The sequence below is a fragment of the Dama dama genome, chromosome 32 (assembly GCF_033118175.1).
Source record: "Dama dama isolate Ldn47 chromosome 32, ASM3311817v1, whole genome shotgun sequence".
Classification (NCBI taxonomy): domain Eukaryota; kingdom Metazoa; phylum Chordata; class Mammalia; order Artiodactyla; family Cervidae; genus Dama; species Dama dama.
In genome coordinates, this window is record NC_083712.1 from 44,180,658 (window position 1) to 44,195,417 (window position 14,760).

Consider the following 14,760-nt stretch of genomic DNA (forward strand, 5'->3'; position numbering starts at 1 on the left):
CACGTCCACTGTGTGGGCACGTGGATTCTCGCCCACTGGACCACCAGGGAAGCTCACCAGGGCACTTTTACAAATGTGAACACATGCAGGCCTCAGTGATTTCCATAGGTCATCATTTCTACTCTGGAAAAATACTACATGTGAAGTGCTTATTTCAGCAAAGTAGTTTTTATGTGGAATCCCCCTTCAATAAAAACATTGCTTTTGCAACAATGCCTTTTCACCGGAATAATTCTGAAGAAATAGTTTGTTTTTTGAGGGAAGTGGGGACTTTTTTCCTGAACATTTTCAGTAATTATTTGGATGGTAAAGCATTTGCTAGTGGAGTAGGAGGATGCAAATAGGTTTGCAAGTGTGAAATAGAAAAGCAGTCATACCTATGTACCTTAGTTTTTGTTCTTGATGGGTGAGTCAGTACCTGGTACTATACTAAAAAGCTTTATATTTTCAGGAAATTAAACCAGGGCAATTATATGGTATTGTTAGGGGACTGTTGACTGAAACCACCCTCCTTGGCCAGGCATGATAATAACCACTTGCATGAGTTATCTCACAAAAGGAGGTCTTGATAAGGGAACACAGTGCTCCCACCTAAAACTAACGAGGAGGATTTGGGAGGGGCTGAAAGGAGTGAGGAGATGCCAGCCCGTAATATGTCCCATCAATTTCCCAGAAACCCTCATGCTGGAAACCATCTTGTCTGAGAGATGCATGTGCCAGCAGGAAGGACCCTGAGTCAGACCAGATATGCGCACAAGCAAGATGACTGGCCAGAGGCAACCCCAAAAGCTAATGACCCCGGGACCCTGCTGGTTTCTGCCTGGGCGCCCCTTTCCAATACGATCTTTTGCTTTGTCACTGTGTGTTTCTCCTCGGACAGTTCATTTGTGGCATTAGACAAGAGCTCATTCCTGGATCCCCCTTCCAGTAACAGCATCTTTGGACCCAACTTTGGCTTGTCATTGATTAAATGCCTCCTAGATGCCAAACCCCGTGTGAGACAGCGCTGTCCAACAGAACTCTGAGATGATGAAAATGTTCTGTGTCTGCTGTCTAACTATAGTGGTCAGGCTCAGAAACTGGCTTTTAATTTAGTTGAATTCCTTTTGCATTTAAATGGCTACATGTGAATATTACTCAGCCATTAAAAAGAATTCATTTGAATCAGTCCTAATGAGATGGATGAAACTGGAGCCCATTATACAGAGTGAAGTAAACCAGAAAGATAAAGAACATTACAGCATACTAACACATATATATGGAATTTAGAAAGATGGTAATGATAACCCTATATGCCAAACAGAAAAAGAGACACAGATGTACAGAACAGACTTTTGGACTCTGTGGGAGAAGGTGAGGGTAGGATGTTTCGAGAGAACAGCATTGAAACATGTATATTATCTATGGTGAAACAGATCACCAGTCCAGGTTGGATGCATGAGACAAGTGCTCGGGCCTGGTGCACTGGGAAGACCCAGAGGGATCAGGTAGAGAGGGAGGTGGGAGTGGGGATCGGGATGGGGAATACATGTAAATCCATGGCTAATTCAAGTCAATGTATGACAAAAACCACTACAATATTGTAAAGTAATTAGCCTCCAACTAATAAAAATAAATGAAAAAAACATGGCTACATGTGGCTAGTATTTATCATATTGGACAGGACAGGAATGAGGAACAGGTTATATGAAATGTCACAGTATTCACAGTGAAGTTGTGGTGGGTTGGGCTATGTGTGGATGGAGGAGTTTTTCAGGGATTTCTGTCCACAAGGGACCCAATCTTTCAGAATCATTGCCTTGAAACATATGAACCTGCGATGGAGGTGATTGAAAGCTATATCCAGAGATATGATATGTAACATATATACTTAAATGTCCATGTATATATATGTACTCATGTATTTATATCAAGAAAAAAAGGCTTTGCCTCTTCCAAGTCAAGAAGTACAAGGAGATGATAGGTATGGGGCTCTTTCTGTCTCAGGTTCTATACTGAGGTGTGAACACATTAGATAATGAAAGTGGATCCAAGTGGATGTGAAACAGACCTCCACCCCATGTGCAGAGTTCTAAGAAGATGGTTCTGGGATCCTGCCCCACAATCTTGGATCCCACAGTCAGATCACAGCTATAAAAGGAAGCGAGTGTGAGGAGATTGGGCTTTCCCGGTGGCTCAGATGGTAAAGAATCCGCCTGCCATGCAAGATACCCAGGTTCGATCCCGGGGTTGGAAAGATCCCCTGGAGAAGGGAATGGCTACTCTCTCCAGTATTCATGCCTGGAGAATCCCATGGACGGAGGAGCCTGGTGGGCTATAGTCCTTGGGTCACAGAGTTGGAACGATTGAGCCATTAACAGTAACACTATGAAGAGACTGGGAGGAGATGGTGACTAGAGCTGTCTCCTGGTTCTACTCCCCATTAGCGGAAGGTGGAAGGTTCTACTCTCTGACCCCAAGTCTAGTGAAGGGGCTTCAAAGAGACCCACTGGAGAAATTTGGAATTGTCCCCTGTAGCTGGAAAGCGCTGAGGCTGGTGGTCTCACTCAGACCAGAAAGCTCATGGAGACTCTTGCCCCCCGGGAAGCTCGGTGTGAGGGAGAGCTGAGTGCTCTGGGGGCAGGGTGTGAGACCCCCTGCTCTGTGGCTGGGGTCAGCTTGAGCTTCCAGAGCTGCTGAGCAGGGGCCCCGAGTGTTCTCCTGGACCGGACGTGGTCCACGTGTGACAGAGCTAGCCTGGGGTCAACTTTCTTGGGGTCTCTCCAGTGGGGTGGGCTGGAGCATCTCAGGAAGAAGAGGAGGTGTCCCGGAGGTACCCAGAGCTGAAGAGCAGGAGCAGAGCTTGTCACCCACCGTCTCCTTCCAGAGCTCGCTTGCAGTTGAGCAGCAAAGAGCTGGTGCCAGGCGTAGTCTGGGCACTCCCGGACCGGACACTTTAATTACTGAATCGACCCCGTGTCTAGAGTGAGCTGGATTATTTCTGGGCCTGACAAGTTTTCATTTAATGGAAGAGAAGAGTGTCTCCCACCAAATGAAACAATTGTGGAGGACAGTTCTGGTCACACCAGAATGGAACTTATTCAGCAACCTGGTTTTAATGTGAATATTGATTCCATTAGCTTTTCCTTGTTATAATTCCTAGAAGTTGTGGTTGGCAGTTCTTTTCTTTTGTAACAAAAAATAAACAAATTAATTACAAAATAACTAATAATTTCTATCAGCCTGGAAACCTCTGTATGAATCAAGTATCTTTTTAGTGAATTCTAGAAGTAATTATTTTTGTACAAAAATAGCAAATATTAATTAACTAGGTCAGGTATAACACATTAGCTTGAGACAAGGTGAGAAACTGCTAGAACTGTAGGTATAAACACTCTCTTCCATTTTTCTTGAAAATGATGGAATGGGCATGGTGATGAAAAGAGAAGTGATGATTGCAGGGTGCAGAGAGTGAGGACAGAGAAACTGCTCATTGAAAACTTGAGAGAGGAAAAAGTTTCATGTAAAAATTACCTGAAAATATTCTCTTGACGAACATCTATTTGCTTTCCTCCGACTTTGTCAGCCTCTTCTGCTGGTTCTTACTCATCTCTCTAATTTCTTGGCTTTGCATTGGACTCTCCTCTTTTCTCTCCACCAATCCACTCCTTTGGCAATCTCTTCCCATTTCATGGATGTAGATACCATTTCTACTCTAACTTCCAAATAGCCCCAGCACCAACCTCTTCCCTGAATTCTGATCTCCAGCTGTTTCTGCAGCACTACCGCTGGATATCAGTCTAAAAGGTGCCTGTAACTCACCCTCTCCAAAGCTGAGGGCTGACCTCCCCTGCCCAGTCCTGCTCCCCCTATAGTCTTCCCAGCTCACTTCACCAAGTTCATCTTTTGAGCAGCTCTCTCCTAAATCCTTATCATCATCTTTGACTCTCTTTCTCTTCCACCCTCCATCTATCAGCCAATCCTTCAGCTCAGCCTTCGAAAGATGACAGAATCTGAACATTTCTTATCACCTCCTCTACTTCCACCCTGGCCTCTGCCACCCTCGCCTGCTTGGATTGTTGCATTAGCCTCCTAATTCTCTTCCCTGTTTCCAATGCCCCATATAAATAATCCTTGTTGTTGTTCAGTCGCTAAGTCGACTCTGACCCTTTGCGACCCCTTGCGACCCCGTGGACTGCAGCATGCCAGGCTTCCCTGTCCTTCACTATCTCCCGGAGTTTGCTCAGATTCATGTACATTGACTTGATGATGCCATCCAATCATCTCATCCTCTGTTGCTCCTTCTCCTCCTGCCTTCAATCTTTCCCAGCATCAGGGTATTTACCAATGAGTCGCCTCTTTGCATCAGGCAGTAAAAGTACTGGAGCTTCAGCTTCGGCAGGCATGAGTCCTTCTAGTGAATATTCAGAGTTGATCTCCTTTAGGATGGACTGGTTTGATCTCCTTGCCATCCAAAGGACTCTTAAGAATCTTCTTCAACACCACAGTTCGAAAGCATCAATTCTTCAGTGCTCAACTTTCTTTATAGTCCAACTCTCACGTCTCGATGTGACTACTGGAAAAACCATAGCTTTGACTATATGGACCTTTGTCAGCAAAGTGATGTCTCTGCTTTTTAAAACGCTGTCTTGGTTTGGTAATCCTGGTAAAACACAGATCTCACTACTCTTCTGCTCAAACACTTCCAAAGTCAGTTAAAAGCCCGGACCCTCACAGTGGCCTGTGAGACCACACACATCACACCCCCCGCCACCACCTGTCACTCACACAGCTCTTGGCACCCTGACATCGTTGCGGTGGTCTCTGCCCTGGCAGTTTGTCCCCCATCTGCAAGGCTGGCACACTCGCCTCCTTTTGGTGCTCACTCAGACTTCCCTTTCTCAGCATAGACAGCCTTCCCCAAACACCTTTTGCAACCATCCACTCCCCACACCCACTCTCCTTACCCCTCATTGCTCTTCCTTTTTTTATTCTCTAAAATGCTTATAACCTGTATGCAGGTCAGGAAGCAACAGTTAGAACTGGACATGGAACAACAGACTGGTTCTAAATAGGAAAAGGAGTACATCAAGGCTGTATATTGTCACCCTGCTTATTTAACTTATATGCAGAGTACATCATGAGAAACGCTGGGCTGGATGAAGCACAAGCTGGAATCAAGATTGCCAGGAGAAATATCAATAACCTCAGATATGCAGATGACACCACCCTTATGGCAGAAAGTGAAGAGGAACTAAAGAGCCTCTTGAGGAAAGTGAAAGAGGAGAGTGAAAAAGTTGGCTTAAAGCTCAACCTTCAGAAAACTAAGATCATGGCGTCTGGTCCCATCACTTCATGGGAAATAGATGGGGAAACAGTGGAAACAGTGTCAGACTTTATTTTTTTGGGCTCCAGAATCACTGCAAATGGTAATTGCAACCATGAAATTAAAAGATGCTTACTCCTTGGAAGGAAAGTGATGAACAACCTAGATAGCATATTAAAAAACAGAGACATTACTTTGCCAACAAAGGTCCGTCTAGTCAAGGCTATGGTTTTTTCAGTGGTCATGTATGGATGTGAGAGTTGGACTGTGAAGAAAGTTGAGTGCCAAAAAATTGATGCTTTTGAACTACTCTTGAGAGTCCCTTGGACTGCAAGGAGATCCAACCAGTCTGTCCTAAAGGAGATCATTCCTGGGTGTTCATTGGAAGGACTGATGCTGAAGCTGAAACTCCAGTACTTTGGCCACCTCATGCAAAGAGTTGACTCACTGGAAAAGACCCTGATGCTGGGAGGGATTGGGGGCAGGAGGAGAAGGGGGTGACAGAGGATGAGATGGCTGGATGGCATCACCGACTCAATGGGCATGAGTTTGAGTAAACTCTGGGATTTGGTGATGGACAGGGAGGCCTGGCATGCTGCGATTCATGGGGTCACAAAGAGTTGGACATGACTGAGCGACTGAACTGAACTGAACTGAAAATGCTTATTGTCATGTAACGTCCTATAAATATGAACTTACCTTGCTTATTTTCTGTCTTCTCAAACTCATGAGACTGTAAGCTCCATGAGGACAGGAATGTTTCATTTACTGCTAAAGTCCATGAACTATATACCTAGTACGGCTGCTGCTGCTGCTAAGTCACTTCAGTCGTGTCCGACTCTGTGTGATCCCATCGACGGCAGCCCACCAGGCTCCCCCGTCCCTGGGATTCTCCAGGCAAGAACACTGGAGTGGGTTGCCATTTCCTTCTCCAATGTGTGAACAGTACATAGTAAATGTTCCAGAAATACTGGTCATATGAATGAATGAAAGAATAGCTATCCGTGAGAAAGAGAATAAAAAATAAGCTGAAATCTTTGTTATTTGTGTTTTCTTCTTCTTCTTATCAGATATAGCTGACGTATTTGGATCCTGGGGACAAGGTGAACTGGGGCCAGCCTGTGAGCTAACATTTCTGGCCATGCACCACAGGGGGTCCATGTCACTTCCTCCTTGAATGTCCTCAGATTCTCTGCTCTCTGAAATCACCAAAGCAGACAGACTGCAGTTTTGTTCTTTGCTTCTTGTCTGCCGATCCTCTTATCCATCCAGCACCCATTCAGTATTCATTAGAGTCAAATGCTCGGTGAAATTTGTCCTAGACATACCCTCTTAGTTTCATCTTGGGCTACTAAAATTCAAAGACAACATGATTTTAGGTTGTGTATTTGAGATGAATATTTGTTTTATATGTGTAATTGAATAGTACATAAATAACTGGATATTCTATCTTGGATAATGGCAAATTTCAACTCAACAGTTATTCACTGAGCCTTTACCATGGACCAGACACAGTGCTAGGAACTAGGAATTTGACAGTAAACAAGGTAATGTTCTTCAATCTAAAATATCCATTATATGTATACAACTGATATATCATTAATGTGTAAGATGTCTTTTAGTTGAAAATATTGTAGAGATTAGAGTTGTTTCTATATTTCAAATAAAAACAAAAAAAAAATGCGTGTTCTAAGACTCTTTGCTTGTTTGAGAATTCAAGTAATAAAGAGGAGTGAACCATAGATCACAATGAAAAATTTTCTTTTGACATGAAATAACTGACATCTATGAAATGAAAAAAACACAATAATGTTAATAAAAATGGACTTAAGAGCACTTAATCTTTGCCTAAAAGACTTGAAATGTCCCCAAATCCTATAGTTCATATATGAAATAAATGTGAGATGTTTTCTTAAATTTGACAACACACTAAAATCGTGCATGTTATTTTCAATAATGAATGTGAGACAGGAACTTTTAAAATGTAAAAGAAAAAAACCCAACAATGTTTGATCAACTGTGCTGGAGAAAATACTTGTTATTTTACCTATCGAAAATGTTGTTATAGGATTATTCTACTACTTCGCACCCACTAGAATGGCTATAATCAAAATACAGACAATAATCAGTGTTGGCTTAGGATGCGGAGGACTTGGAACCATCATACATGGGAATACGAGATGGTGCAGCCACTGTGATGCACAGTTTGACACTAAAATTAAACAGAGTTACATATGACCTATGAATTCTATGCAAGAGAAATGAGAATATAACATCCGTACAAAAACTTGCACAGGAGTGTTTATAGCAGCAGTGTTCATGAAAGCCAAAAAGTAGAACAACACAAATGTTCATCAGCTGATGGATGGGTAAATAAAATGTGGCCTAGCCTTACGGTGAAATATTATTTAGCAAGAAAAGGAGTGAAGTTCTGATATATGCTGATCATGGATGAGCACTGAAAATGTTATGCTAAGTGAAAGAAATCACTCACGAAAAGACCATGTAGTGCATGATTCCGTTTACATGGAAAGTCCAGAAAGATGCAAGTCCATACAGATAGAAAGCAGCTTAGTGGTTGTGTGGGGCTGAGGGGATTAACAGAAAAGAGCAGTGACTGCTGAACATATAGCATTCTTTTTGGGGTGATAAAATTTTTATAAAACTGCACAACTCTGTGAATATACTAAAACACATTGAATTGTACGGTTTAGGTGGGTGAGGTGTATGAGTTATATCTCAATGAAACTGCTAAAAAAAAAGTCATTCCAAAGAAATAATCAAGAGTGTGCAGCCAAAACACATGGGGGAAAAGTACTGCAAAGGTATTTTCAGTTCAGTTCAGTTGCTCAGTCGTGTCCAACTCTTTGCGACCCCATGAATCGCAGCATGCCAGGCCTCCCTGTCCATCACCAACTCCCGGAGCAAAGGTATTAGGAAGTTAATTAATAAAAATATGTGATTTTTCTAGATTAGGTGGTGTGTGTGGAACTTGTCAAATTTTAGAAATTTGTGTTGAAGTTTTTTTCCATTCTAAACAGGTCTTCATTCTTGTACCAAGAAAAAAGAAAGAAAAAATATTCTACAATGTGATACTTCAAACTGGCCTTCAGAAATAGTGGGGATTAACTGTGTGCATGAATCATGCATGAGAGAATTTCAATTTCCTTTTAATTTCTTCTTTTGGCCTCCAGTGTCTCATGCCTGGCCTGTTATCTTTCTCTTTGCACAATACACTGTGGGGCTCGTGGGCAGAGTTGGTGGAGGAACACAACGTGGGGTAACCACAGAGCAGCCCACGCCTCTTTCCTGCTGCTCCCTGGCCCGGTGCCTCCTACTTTTACAAGGTGGATGTTTGTGTATTCTGACAATGAACTTGAGTACAATTGTGAGACTTTGAGCTGGGTGCCTGGGATCTCTCGGGGCTAGAGTAGTGGAAATGGGAATTCATACTTTATTTCCAGTCTTTCAAGAAGCATAACAAAACATTTACACACAAAATATAGTCTGGCAAAATGAGATGTCAACCTTCATTTGATTTGCTTTGGACTTTTATCAGAAGTGGCAACACTGGCTAATTTCTGCTGATCAGAATCTCCAACCATTATGTCTTTGATCATTTAAGGTGGGAGAAATGAATGATTATTTTAATAGATGTGATCAACTTTGTACATAAGATCTTAAAACCTGCTGGATTCAGGGAGAAAAAAAGTTTCCTTTGTGATGACAATGTTTCTGTTGCTTAACTTTGGAAATGCCTCTTTTAAAAAATAATTTTTAAAAGGCTCTACTAGGGCTTCACCGCTGCATGGGCTTTTCTCTAGTTGCAGGGTAGGGGGGGGGCCTATTCTCTAGTTGTGGTGTGCGGGCTTCTCATCATGGTGCCTCCTGCCGTTGCGAAGCACAGTCTCCAGGGCGCACGGGCGTCAGTAGTTGTGGAGCGTGGGCTCAGTAGTTGTGGCTCCCCAGCTTTAGAGCACAGACTCAATGGCTGAGGCCCATGGGCTTAGTTGTTCTGCAGCACATGGGCTCTTCCTGGATCGGTCAAACCCCCATCTCCTGCATTGGCAGGTGGATTCTTTACCACTGAACCAGCAAGGATGCCCTGAAATGCCTCTTTATTTAACATTTACCATGGACCAGGAACTTTACATAACTTGTCATGCTAATAACAATTCTTCATTATTATTACCCTCTTTCTATAATTGAGGAAACAGTCTCTGATTATGTGTGTCTACCCCCAGTTCCCTTAACTAGTAAATTCCTGCAAAATTATGTCTACTCCGCCTTTTCTATGAAGTTATGTCTATGTATAGTTAGCATGGTTTTACATTCAAGCTCAAAATCCTGACCTTCTTCCATTTATGAGTGCTGGCTGATTTTCCAGGTAAAGGCCACCAGGTCAGCGCTCATGTCCCAGGTAGCAACTGCATTTCTTACCTGGTTTTACACCTGATTCTTTGCCAACAAAATCGTCAGACCTCAAGGTTCAAGGAAGGTGGGAGTTTATTGAGAATAGGCACACAGATACTGTCTTGTGTCATTCTGTAAGAGGGGAGGACCCATAAGGGAGAAATATGCCCAGGTAAGATACTTTGGCCACCTCATGTGAAGAGCTGACTCACTGGAAAAGACCCTGATGCTGGGAGGGATAAGGGGCAGGAGGAGAGGGGGATGACAGAGGATGAGATGGCTGGATGGCATCATCGACTCGATGGACATGAGTGTGAATAAACTCTGGGAGTTGGTGATGGACAGGGAGCCCTGGCGTGCTGCGGTTCATGGGGTCGCAAAGAGTTGGACACGACTGAGCGACTGAACTGAAGTGAAAGCGAAGTGATCGTCGCTCAGTCGTGTCCGACTCTGGGACCCCATGGACTATACAGTCCATGGAATTCTCCAGGCCAGAATACTGGAGTTGATAGCCGTTCCCTTCTCCTGGGGATCTTACCAACCCAGGGATCGAACCCAGGTCTTCCGCATTGCAGGTGGAACCTACACATCTGATCAAACTTCTACCCTGGCAGGGGAGCATGGACTAAGATCATTTTCAGACGCTGGAATGGGTCTGTATAAATGCATGCACCCCCTCATTCTGGTTCTGCTGGTGGGTGCCACTGTGGAAGGGGCGAGGCAAAGTAGGGGACGCAAGGGCCCCCTGCACCCTGACCTGGTGGGCGGGCTCCTCGGGCCACCAAAGAACCTGATCCTCCGTGTCCCACTCACAGCTTGGCCACCTTAGTCACTTCCCTTTCTTTGCGCATCTACCACCGCTGAAGCCAGACTTTAAAGCCCTAAGACTCATAGGGAGCACGAAGCCGCCGACCGCGCGGGGTTCTATTCAGGAGCTGAGCGCGGTCTTTGCAGGTAACAGACCTCGCAGAGGGGTTTAGGTCCGCACCCCTCTTTCCCAGCCCGGGTCTCTGCCGCTCAAGGCTTGAGGGGAAGAGGAAAAAGGGCCTCGGCCTGCGGCACTCCGGTAGGAAGGTGCAGTTTAGGCCGGGATGCCCCGGCAGGCTCCCATTCGGGGCGGCACGGCCCGAGACCCGACCTCCGTGGCCCGTGCGCGGGATCCGCTTCGAGGGACCGGACTCGGAAAGGGTCGGCGGGTCGTCAGCGAGCAACGCCCTACACCGACCCCCGAGGGCCCCCGCCCGGCGGCTCCGACCCAGGGGGGCGCGGGGGTGTGTCGGCGCTAGCCACCCGACCGCGCGAGACGCCGCCCCCTTCGCGGCTCCCCTCACGGCGCCTCCTGACAGGAAGCTCCGTCGGAAGCGCCGCTCGCTTTCCTCAGGGAGACGGCGAAGCAACAGGCAGGCTTCCGCTGGAGGCCGGCGACCGCGAGCGCCGCGCGGGGCCCGGCCCGGCCCCCTCTCTTCCCGCTCCCGCTTTCCCCCCTTTTCCCCCTTCTCTCCGGACATCACCAGCCTCCGCACACCTCTAATCCCTTCCCACCTCCCGCCGGGCCTGCCCCTCCCGGGGCCCCGCCCACCTCCCCGCACCCCATCCCTTTCTGCACCCCTCCCCGCACCCCTATCCCTTCCCGCCACCCGCCGGGCTGCCCCTCCCCGGGCCCCGCCCACCTCCCCCACCCCGCTGTCCCTTGCGGGCCTGCCCCTCCCCCGCACTTCCCCGCCCCCGGGCTGCCCCTCCCCTTCCCGCGTCCTTGTGGGGCCCGCCCCCATCACCCGCGCCCCTCCCACCGTCGGCCCCACCCCTTCCCGCTCGCCCCCTCCCCACTATCTCTCCTCCCTCTCCTCTCCGGGGCCCCGCCCCCTCCCCGCTCGTCCCCTCCCTCTCCTCCAGTAGGGCCCCGCCTCTCCCCTCTCCCCGAGGGCCCCTCCCCCTCCCCGTCTCTCCCTCCCCTGTCTCTCTCCCTCCCCCGGCCCTCCCCCTCCCCCGGGCCCCGCCCCCGTCCTACTCTCCCTCTCCTCCCACCCTCCCTCCCCCCGAGGGTCCCCGCCCCGTCCCCTCTCGCCCCTCCCCCTCCTCCTCCAGGGCCCCGCCCCTCCCCACCCGGGCCCCGCCCCTCCCCCGCCGTTCCCGGGCCGCTGACGGGCCGCAGCCTCCGCCAGGGAGCGCGCTCCTCGCCCGCCGCCCGCAGCCCGGCGGCGTCCCGGGAGCGCGACAAAGAGCGCGCTGGTCGCCGGACCTCTCGCCGTGGCGCCCGCGGCTCCGGCGGCTCGGCGGGCAATGGGAGATGGAAGCAAGAGACGCCGCGGTGAGGCTCGATCCGGCGGGCGGGCGGCGGGTGGCGGGCGGCCGTCGGGCCGGCGGTGCTTCGTGGCTGCTGGGTCCCCGGAACGGCTTCCTTTCTGCCCCTCTTTGTGAGGGGCCGGGAGGCTCGCTTGTGGGGTGGCGGCTCGGGGGCTTCACGCCGAGCCCCGCTCTCCAGCCGCGGGGTCGGGGCGGCACGGGAAGCGGGAGGAGCCGGTCGGCGGAGCGCGGGCGCTCTAGCTCGCCTGGGTTGCGGGGAGCCCAGCCGCGGTCGGCGCGGGACGGGGGCGGGTTCCGAGCCTCGGAAGGCGTCGCGGCCCTCCGATTTTCCCGGCTTTTAACTTTGCCTGCGGGTTCGTGCCGGGAGCTCCGGCAGATGATGCTGCGAGACGTGAGAAATACAGGCGCCGCTCGGAGGACGTGGGTTTAGAGTACTGTCGGGGGCCCTTGGGGGTAAATGTGTGGTCTGTCGGTCCGCCTTTCACGGACACGGGGGTTTCCACGCCGGACTCACTCCTGAGTGGGTCCAGGCACTGGTGTAGGGAAGAGGAGGTCTGAAAAATGCCCCTCCGTGGGACGGATGCTGGCAGCACACGCTTCCATTCAAGAGCTGTACCTGGATATCTGCAAAGGATTTTGCAGAGCCTGGTAGCCGAGTGAGCGCGACTGGCTCTCTGCTGTCAGGGAGCTTGCTTTCTAGGACGGGAGGCTTGGGCGGAGATGTGGAGGAAACCGGAGGAAGGCTTGGTTCTAGGAGCCGAGGGCCTGGACGGCCTCTGCTAGCAGCTCTGGGTGGGCCTTGAAGGGGAGGGTCGGGTGGGGGCGAAAGGATGCTCCTCGCAGGAGGGGAGCAGATGCGCTCTCTGGCTTCTTCCAAGAAATACTTGACCATCCTTCCTTAGAGTATTCACAAGGGAATATCACAAGGGAATATCAAGGGATAGTCTTTTAAAAAGTCGTTGATTTCGTCCTCACCGCTTAGCGCAGCATGCTCAACAGAAACAACACAGTAAAGCAAAACAAATGGAACACCTTCCCAGACAATTTTTAGAAGCTCTGTCCTTCTAGATCTTTCTATATCCACTCACGAATCATATCACAAATCTATGAGATTGTTTGTCAGATACTTCATTAATATACACTTCGTGCTAAATGAAGCAGAGTAGGTATGGTGAAAATTACTTAGACACCTGGCTGGTAGATTTTGTCACTAACATGGCGAGTTTCAGCCTCTGTCTAGGGCACGTCGTTTAACCTCTGGAGCTGAAATTTCCTCCTGTGTAGGATAAGAGGATTGGGTAGATAGATGCTTTCTCAGAGCCTTCCAGCCCCAGCATTTTATGGTTTCATGCCTAAACATGTACATGCATTCCTTATTCAATGATGTACTCTCAGCTTCACCTCTGAACATCTCTCAGTGCTGTGAACAAATCAACACTCATCCTGGTCGTTAAATGGGGGAGATATTTTAAGGCGAAATTCCACAGTTGAACGTTGTTTTAAAAATGCAAGTGTAAGAAGCTTTATATGCAAATCTGAGTGACTGCTGCCTTTATAGAAAGTTTTGTTGACACTGTTCATTTCATTAATGACCAAAGAATAATACATGCTTTGCTATCTATGTTGTATTAAAAGGTTAAATTTTGCTTTTAATTAAATACCAGCCCTTATAAAAGTGAGATACCTTGGGAATTTGGAAATAAAAATAATATAAGACAGTAAGTTAGCTCATTGAAAGAGAAAAATTAAGAGAAATTTTCCATCAATGGCTCTATTCACTTTCTAAAACCTTGGTATTTATCTGTTTGCTGACCGTGATGGAAAATATGAGTGGGATTTAGCCTGGCATTATATTAAAAAAAGTGTCCAAGGCATTACTCCTTTTAGAGTTGATTTCCCCCCTCCTGCCTTTGGAAATTCTGGAGTCATCTGACATCATTCATAAACTTAGACTCCAGTGTGGTAATGGATTAATCCCAGTTTTGGTTAAGAAGTGCCGAGGCAAAAACCATGTGAATGTTAAAATATGTATGTATTTTGGCCTCCAGACTGGTTTGTTTGAGGTTTATCTGAGGTGATGTTGTCATTTGGCAATTCTGAAAAGATTATTTCTTTGGATTTGGGTTGGGTTAGTAGGTGAGTAATGGATGGTGATCCTTCTCAATTTTTAGAAATGAATTCAGATATGACTGAAGTTTAGACAGTCTGAAAAATAATCTAGTGATCAGGTGGTGACCAAAGCCCCCTCACCTGAACATGTGATTCAGGCTCATAGACCTTGGGGTCCAGTCTCACCTCCCGTCACTGCTGTTTCTGTGGTTCTCAGGGGTTCTGTGATTCCCCCTGTGCAGTCGTGGAAACCCACTCCAGGATTCTTGCCTGGGGAATCCCACGGACAGAGGAGTCTGGTGGGCTACAGTCTGTAGCATCGCAAAGAATCGGACACAACTGACTCGACTTAGCACGCACGCACCGTGCGGTTGTGATCAGGCAGAGGGGTCCTTGGCTGCCCTTTGCCAAAAGTGGAGGCGTTTCCGCATTGAGTACTGCCACTCAGCTCTTCTGGAGTTCTTTCACAGTTAAATCAGCTGAACCTTGGTGTCGGGTGGTGCACGATCTATCCAGGTGAAATGGCCCGAAGCGTTTGTTCCTGGCGTCCCTGCCTGGGCAGCTTGTGTGTTTTGTGATGTTCTTTGCAGTTTCAGGGGCTTCCCTGGTGGCTCAGAGGTTAAAGCGTC

General features: G+C 48.0%; 1 protein-coding gene across 5 annotated transcripts in view; it reads left to right on the forward strand.

The window, feature by feature from the left end:
• Positions 1 to 11,907: 11,907 nt before the first annotated feature.
• The window catches only part of PSD3 (pleckstrin and Sec7 domain containing 3), a 404,084-nt gene continuing 401,231 nt past the window's right edge, over positions 11,908 to 14,760 (forward strand). For 4 of the 5 annotated variants that reach the window (XM_061134564.1, XM_061134566.1, XM_061134568.1 and 1 more), the window contains exon 1: positions 11,908 to 12,026. In XM_061134564.1, the coding sequence (XP_060990547.1) occupies positions 12,006 to 12,026 (21 nt within the window). In that variant the 5' untranslated portion in view covers positions 11,908 to 12,005. The remainder of the gene's footprint in view (positions 12,027 to 14,760) is intronic. The other variant, XM_061134567.1, reaches the window with a different exon arrangement.